This window comes from Hibiscus syriacus, unplaced genomic scaffold, assembly GCF_006381635.1.
Source record: "Hibiscus syriacus cultivar Baekdansim isolate YM2019G1 unplaced genomic scaffold, ASM638163v2 tig00003721_pilon, whole genome shotgun sequence".
Classification (NCBI taxonomy): domain Eukaryota; kingdom Viridiplantae; phylum Streptophyta; class Magnoliopsida; order Malvales; family Malvaceae; genus Hibiscus; species Hibiscus syriacus.
The window spans coordinates 3,815,611-3,824,039 of NW_024061981.1; the positions used below are offsets into that span (position 1 = coordinate 3,815,611).

Consider the following 8,429-nt stretch of genomic DNA (forward strand, 5'->3'; position numbering starts at 1 on the left):
TCGGCCACTTACCCATACATAGAGAAAGAGAATCATACTTCTGAGAGAGCTTCTATATAAAAATACGAGGGATGAGTTATCAAATAATTTCATGTTTAAGTGATTACTCGAAGGAAGTCAACCATTTATACATAGAAAAATATAAAAGGATATAATCAACTTTAAACTTTTTAAAAAAATTCATCGATTTTTAAATTAATATTTTGAAAAAATTATTCTTATAAAAAATGAATTAAAATAAAATTTTAATATTATAATTAAAAAATTAAAAATTCAATAATATAAATCATACACAATTTATACGGTTAAGAAAAGACGTCACCGGTTTTGTTATTATTTTTTTAACAAAATGGGTAAAAAATAACCGAAAACATTATTATTTCTACTGATTTCGTAATTATTGGGCGTTTTATCGGGTTTGGTAATATATCCGGTAGAAAAAACTAATGTTTTAGGTAGCTCTTTACCGGATATATTACCAAGCTCGGTAAAACGCCCAATAATAACAAAACCGGTAGAAATAATAATGTTTTAGGTATTTTTTATCGGTTTTATTAAAAAATAATAATAAAACCGGTATGCATGTTCTGTCTAAATTGCTTGATGTGACTGTCGGGAATGAATTTTTGGATTTCAACCTAAGAACAAGAAAAGAAAATAGGGTTGACTTATCTCTGGCTTCGTTGATGATTTGCTTATCTTCTACAAGGTTCACTGGATTCGGTGTTGGGAGTGTTGTGCATAAAATGTACAGCTTTGCTTTGAATATGGGGAAGAGTGAAATTTTCATTTCTGGTGCGACGTAAAAGGTAGTTGAGGCGATCAAAAGTTCGTATGGATTTCGCATTGCTACATCTCTTGTTCGATATGTTGGAATTGCCTTGGTTACAAGGAAACTCAACGAGAAAGACTACTCTGCTTTCATTGATAAGATCAAAGACATGATGGGACACTGGGAGGACTCGATCGCGTTGGAAGCTAGGGTGTCTTGGGAGAAAATATGCTTCCTAAAGTCCAAGGGGTGGCTGGGGATGAAGGACATTAAGTGTTGGAACAAAGCATGTTTGCTCTTGCTGGTGCGCAATCTTTTGACTGGGGAAGGACCCCTTTGAGTTGCTTGGGCCAAAACTTATGTCTTTAGGTGTTAATTACCGGCATGTTGAGGTTAAAATCACTATCAGTTGGATTGTAAGAAAACCGTTGACTCTGTGATTGGAGGTCCGTTCTTTCTTTACGCTTGCCCCTGCCCTTCATGATGTTATCATGAGATGGATTTGGTCTGCCATCAAGTTGGGAGCAGCTAAAGTTTCATTGCAGAGGATTCTGTAGTTCCCTCCCTGTATTCCTAAACACTCCAACATTTGTTTAATGCCTACTTTAGGAAGACTCCTAACCTAGGATAAATCGATGTGTATGAGAATTATTGCATACAGACCCTTTTCATCTAAATAAAAGTTTGATTAAAAGTAAAAGTGTTTCCAAAATGTTACTTCTCTAAACGAAAACATTTATACGTTCGTTCTTAACAATTCGATCTTCACGACAGACCTCAAAAAATATATAAAACAACTGAAACAAATCTTAAATTCGATTAATAATTGAATAGATTTATATAAGATTAAAATAAATATATAATTTAAGATTTATATATTTTTATATGATTTTAATTGAGTTTTTTTAAAATTAATTAATAATTGTATTATTTAATAGAAAACAAAAATGTATGAATTATTTTATAATTTAATTAATATTTTATTAGATTATGTAGTTTAAATCGACTATAGCTTAAGTTACATTAACATGATTAAAATCAATTTTAAATTACGTATTTTGAACTAAAAAAATCTAATCCCGAAGTTTTTTTTTTTTTCAATCGCCTCGTTCAATTGGCCGCCAAAAGGGTTTTCGCCACCGTGCTCCTTTAAAGCAAAGAAACCTTAAACAAGAAATGGCCTTTGTATTAGCTTTAGAATTAGATAAAGCCATTGAATTCTATTTCTGGGTAGAAAGGTTTTTCGAGTTTGTCCATAATGAGAAAACTTGTAAAGAAATGGCCTTTGTTTTAGCTAAAGGGAATAATTTGAACGGTTTTTGGATTTTTCTGGAGGACATGTCTAGGAGTGAAAATGGGAGGCTTGTTACTACTCCTACTGTCACTTGTTTGATTAAAGTGCTAGGAGAACAAGGGTTAGTTAATGAAGCATTGACATGCTTTTATAGAATGAAACAGTTTCATTGTAAACCTGATGTTGTTGCATATAATATGATTATTCATGCTCTCTGTAGAGTGGACAATTTTAATAAAACAAGGTTTATGTTGGAACAAATGGATTTACCAGGTTTTAGATGTCCACCAGATGTTTATACTTGTACAATTTTGATAAGTTCTTATTGCAAGTTCAGTATGCAGAGCGGATGTTGAAAGGCGATTCGAAGGAGGCTTTATGAGGCGAATCACTTGTTTGGTGAAATGTTGTTTAAGCGTTTTGTGCCTGATGTTGTGACTTATAATTGTTTGATTGATGGTTGCTGTAAGATGAATCGAATTGGAAGGGCTTTAGAACTTTTCGAAGATTTGAATAAAAGAAATTGTGTACCAAACCGGATCACGTATGGTTCTTTTATTAGGTACTACTGTGTTGTTAATGAGATTGATAAAGGTATCGAGATGATGCAGAAGATGCAACGGATGAATCATGGTATAGCAACAAATAGATTGTATGCCCTGATTATACATGCTCTGTGTGAAGCTGGAAGGGTGTTGGAGGCCAAGGATTTTCTTTTCCAGTTGGTTGCATGGGGGTCAATCCCAAGATACTATACATATAAATTAGTTTGTGATGCACTCAATTCAGCAGGAGAAACCAATTTGATTGATGATGAGCTGCATAGAAGAATAAGAGAAGGTATCGAAAGTCGATGTAGACAAGTGATGAAGATGAAAATGTAATGAGTCGCATTCGAACAATGAGGACTGTGGAGGAAGTTTAGTTCTCAAGAAAAAAGCTGATTATGCTCAACCATGTAAAGTACAGCAGACAAGAAGTGTATAGTCGACTGAAGGGGCACTCTTGTGGTAAGTATTACTTAGTGAATTGAACTTCTTTTCTGCATGCTTCTATTCCACATTATAATCACTTTTACTTGCTGTCTTATAGTTCTGGAGAGGACTCTCCTGCATTTCAATTTTTCATACTAATTTCTATTGAATTCTACTACTTCCAACTTATCAATCTAGTTTATGGTCTTGTATACAACAAAATATTTCCTTACATGAACTTCATTAATGTAGCTTTTTAGTAACTTTATAGATAAAGCATTTCGTTCTATGTAAAGAAACTAATACGGAAGTCCTCAGTGAGAGATTTAACACATTTGGCATATTTGTTGGGTCCTTTTTGTTTTCCTTGAGTTGCGACTTATTTTTGTCATTCTCTGCTTCATCTGCATATCTAATAAAAAGTGAAGGGACTAGCGAGTAGCGACAACCCTGGAGGCCACTGCAGTGGCAGAATGGCGAAAGTGGTGCTAATCCAGGAGTGACCATTACTGCAGGCGTTAATGGTGGCATGATATCTGGTTGAGCTTGTGGGCAGAGGTGACAACTGCAAAGGTGGCTGCAGTGGTGGCAGAGGAGGTGTTTGTTTCAGATGCCATGGTGTTTGCCTTCGGTGTCTCGGAAAAGTACTGTTATGCTGATAGAAAGGTACAAATGTTTCCTTTTCACCCTAGCATTTTGATTATGAATTTTATGTAAGATGACATGTTTGTAGATAGGTGAAACTAGCAAAGATTCTGATAACTTTTGGGGCAGTAAAATTAAGAATTGATGTATGTAAACTCTATTTTCCTGATGTTCACTTTCGCATCCTACTTCGTCCAGAAAATCAATCAAATTTCCAGGCAAAACTTGATCTATGGCCTTATTTATCTCCGGGTGTACCTTTGGTTCTCTTCCAATATATGAGCGTGTGATTTGAAATGAGTAAAATGGCTCACTATATTCGATTAATGGGTTGTCTGTTAATCGCCTTAATTTTGCTCTAAATTAGCTGTATAAAACAATCTCTTAAATTACTGAAACGCCAAATCAAAAGCATGCAAACAGGAGTGCCTCCTCTTCAGCATTAGATTAAATATCAGATAAAATGATATTCAACATAAAAATTCCCATGTTAAAAGACAGAGAGATTCAAAAAGATGGTCCATCAAAGACTGTCAGGCATAATACAAAGTTTTAAAAAGCATGTTTGTTGCAATATGTTCCACTTTACAGTCCAAAAGGGTTGAATCTCACCTTATCTTCAAAAGCATCTGGCATCCGACACTGGGCTTTCTGGCTAAGTTTCAAAAGAGAATTCTTGTGGCATGTCATGCAAAGCTCGCATTGTGTGGCTGGCCACATCCAGCAGCTGCAAGTACTCATCCGCACCATCAACAAGGCGCTGCACACCAATGAACAGATATAAGAATTACACCAATTAACTGATTCTTACAAATTCAATTTCCTATATAAACCCACCAGCGGGGGAAAAGCTTCCCAGTCTTGGATCACGTAAATAAACAATGGAGCACGTAGGAAGAAAATAATTGAAAGGCCAACTTCAGATGTACCAGTTAATATGCTGTTTGATTTAGAGGAAAAGTTTCCCAGTCTTGGATCATGTAAATAAACATGTTTAATAGGCCAATTTTCAATAACTTCGATATAATGAAAGATATAGGCCAATAGGATTTCCTTCAAAGGCAGCACAGTTACACCAATGCAGAAAAAATTTAAAAGTCTATCTAGGCCCTCGCTATGTCTCAGCTTTCGTTGCCAGATTATGTTAATCAACCAAAGAATAGGTAAGATTTTTATGGGGAAAACATAAGCAATTAGTCAATCTCATTTCTATTCTAAAACTACCAAAACTAAGAAATTAGGGAGATAACCAACAGAACTAAGTTTATGTGGTCAAAGTAACCTTATCTGCTTCAGCCAAACTCTTGCAAATTCTAGCTTTCTGTTCATCTGGTACATCATCTGCCTCAACAACCACATTAAATAACTGGAAGAAGCATTATGTTAGTATCAAATACATCCAGAAATTGAAAATGACAACTGATCATGGATGAAAAATAAAGAAATTAGACCTGAGATATCATCTGAGAAACTGGATAACCTTCTGCGATTACATTAAGGACCTCCTTGTTTGCCAAATCAAAGTTACCACTTTTGCACGCAGCATAAAGCGCCTCCACAACTTCTCGAGGTATAACCTAATACAGTGAAATTTTAGTGTCAAGGCATGCCAGAGTCAATTAAATAGTACAATTAAAAAACGGCATGTAGTTTGAGATTCTCATTTTGCTTTTCTTCATAAAAGAACAAGTAAAAAATTCAAGATAGAATGCCACAATAAATGACAACTTTCTACGGTTTTTTCATCCATACAGGCAGCAAACAGAGAATCAAAAGGTATACAACTTCAATTTAGAATTCGGACTGAAGACTGAACATCTTCTAGTAACTATAAAAACAGAAAAAAAGCCTATTGAGAGTAAATTTCCCTTGCTTATATTTTGCAGCATCTTATGCATCCAAGTCGAGCATCAAGACTCCTTTGTTCTACAGAGCAGTTATCCAAAAACTCTCTTGGGTAAAAGAGGATAGGTTGAAAAAAAAAAATCAAAGAAGCCTAATATCATTCAAAGCAAATTTTTAGAGCAAACAATCTAGCATTGGGAAACTTTAGAGTCAATGAATCATACAACTTACCCCAGACACACTAATTAGGTTGTTGGAAGAAATCGATGATCCAAATAAGCGTGCAGCTCCCTGAAATAATCCATAACACAAAATTAAGCATTTGCAAAAGCATGAAAAAAGCCAGTTGGCCAGCAAGACTGATAATACTCAAAGGGAGCATGTCCAGTAGGAATGAAGCATAGTAAAACCATTATTTTAACAGTGCTGGAATGCAGTTATAAATCATTTTTTGACCAAAAATTACATTAGCATAACAGGGATTATGGTTAAAGCCCTTCATGTGGAAAATGCTATTTACAAAGCGAAACAAACTAGGCAGTAAGCGGAAAACACAATTACGTCAGGTTGCAACAAGTATGCAATCAAATTGTCAAAAACAAAAAGCTATAGTGGAAGAGCATGGATAATCCAAAGGTAGGGCTGTAAATGAGACAAGACAGATTGTGAGCTATTCGAGATCGACTTAGTCAAAGCTCAATCAATACTCGAATCGAATGGCCTCGACTTGAGTTCTTAACAAGCCGAATCGAGCTACTTGATACTTGACTCAAAAAGCGTGCGAGTTACTCAAAAAATAATATATTCAAAATTTAGATTTTTTAAATTAAATTAGTAATAATATTAACATTTATATGTTATTTTAAAAAAAAAATACAATATAAGACTTTCATATACTTAGATTCGGATTCGAGTTTGAGTTTGAGTCGAGCTTCAATTTTTTTATTTCAAGTGAAGTTTGAAAACTTTAAGCTTGCGAGCTTTAAAGTTGATTCGAGCTTCAATTTTTTATTACGAGTTCGAGTCGAGCTTGACAAGTTTAAGCTCGCGAGTTTTCAAGTCAAGTCAAGTCAAGCTCGACTCGAATCGTTTACAGCCCTATCCATAGCATCATAATTTCGTAACTATTGGGAATGCATTGCATTCCATGACTTACCTGCAAGTATGTAATAGCCCGACGAAGATCACCTTGTGAAATGGAACTTAATGTTGAAAGTGCCTACAGTGAAAAATAAAATGTTTAGGAAAGAGGTCGGTTAATAAAAAAATCACTTGTACAACAAGATTAAGACACCAGGTTCAAACCTCTGAATCTAAATTGAGGCCTTCTTGATCACAAATGTGCAATATACGACTGCTCATGATTTCTTCTGAAAGTGGCTTGAATCTGAACTTCGCACATCTTGAAGCAAGTGGCTCTATGATCCTATGAAATTCAATAACATAATGCCTATGAGTTACCCCCTGATTGTCAAATTTCCATTGTGATTTACAAGTCAATTGCAGCATTATAGTGCTAAAAGTTCACCGCACTGAACTTGTGGTTAAAAAGGGTAAAAGAAACTTGAGGAAAAAGAAAAAGAAATATACCTGCTTATGTAGTTGCATATGAAAAAGAATCGTGTAACTTTTGAGTAAGTTTCCATGGTACGTCTCAAAGCATTCTGCAGTCAAGTTTATGACTCTACATGACTTGTGAAGTGCGACAATGGCTAACCAAAAAGGAAAAGGAAATGAAACATGCCTGAGCATCTTCAGTCATTGAATCTGCTTCATCAAGAATAATTATCTTGAACGGTGGGCAAGGATAACCCCTAGGGAAATACAAAAGAAGAAAGAGAAACTTGGTACACTTAAACTAGACCAACGAACAGCTGTAAACTGAATTTGAAATCACATTTATCAGAAAATAAGAGAGCATACCCCGCGCGCTGGCCAGACCCTACAGCAACAGCAGCAAAATCTTTGATCTTTGTGCGAACAACATTGATCCCACGATCGTCACTTGCATTCAGCTCCAACACCCTAGATTTGTAGAGTTCAGGTCTGCAAAATTTCAGTTTCAGTTGAATTCAGATAAACTGAAGTTAAAAAAAAACATATAAGTGTGAGGAACGTTATAAACTCTACAATCAGCAACAACTAAGTATTAAATAGTAAAAAAAATGCATAACAGATAAAATCAGCAGAACTCTGAACTCAAGTGAAGCATTAATGTAATTACAGAAGCCTAAAAGTTCACCAAAGAGTTAACCTTCAATTCGATACACTTCATATCTAATTGCAAATGTGGCCATCTCACAATTTCCACACAAAAAGTAAATAAATGACCAATCCAAAATGAAGGATTAAGATCAAAGTTTCTCTTTCACAAAACAACAATATGTCAAAATTAAAAAACAGAGTACCCAAATAGCTGATGGGCGATGGCGAGAGCGGTAGTGGTTTTTCCGGTTCCAGGAGGACCGTAAAAGAGCATATGGGGGCACTATATAAGAAAAAATAGTGTTGAATTAGGGTTTTCTGCACAATTTAAAACAAAAAAGAGAGAAATTAAATAAATAAATAAAAAGAAAGGGGGATAAAATTACATTGGCTGTCTCGAGGGTGTTGGTGAGAACTCGAACAACCTCGTCTTGATGCGCCACATCTTTCACTTTCTTTGGCCGACTGAGACGAAACAAAATTGTCTACCAAATCATAAACAAAAAGTTTAAGAGAGAAGAAAGAGAGTTGAGATATAGTACTATTTTTCAACCCAAGGTTGGGAGCTCTGCAATACTGGCGCCATTTTCCTCTTGCTTACTGCTCCTCGCCTCCTTAATGTGACTTGTTTTTATCTTCTTCTGTTTTTTGCTTATTTTTCAGTTTCTTTTACTTTCCTGTTTTCCATTTCCCG

General features: G+C 35.1%; 1 protein-coding gene and 1 pseudogene across 1 annotated transcript; one reads left to right on the forward strand and one right to left on the reverse strand.

The window, feature by feature from the left end:
* The first annotated feature begins 578 nt into the window (after positions 1-578).
* On the forward strand, positions 579-3,074 carry LOC120182800 (annotated as a pseudogene).
* A 1,025-nt stretch (positions 3,075-4,099) lies between these two features.
* Positions 4,100-8,429, reverse strand: LOC120181561 (replication factor C subunit 4-like). Its single transcript, XM_039186660.1, has 12 exons — positions 8,278-8,429; positions 8,122-8,200; positions 7,939-8,018; positions 7,454-7,576; positions 7,275-7,344; positions 7,121-7,194; positions 6,836-6,956; positions 6,687-6,749; positions 5,762-5,821; positions 5,137-5,262; positions 4,968-5,051; positions 4,100-4,445 (listed from the first exon to the last, which is right to left on the reverse strand). The coding sequence occupies exons 1-12, from the start codon at positions 8,319-8,321 to the stop codon at positions 4,341-4,343; spliced, it is 1,029 nt and encodes a 342-aa protein (XP_039042591.1). The 5' UTR covers positions 8,322-8,429; the 3' UTR covers positions 4,100-4,340.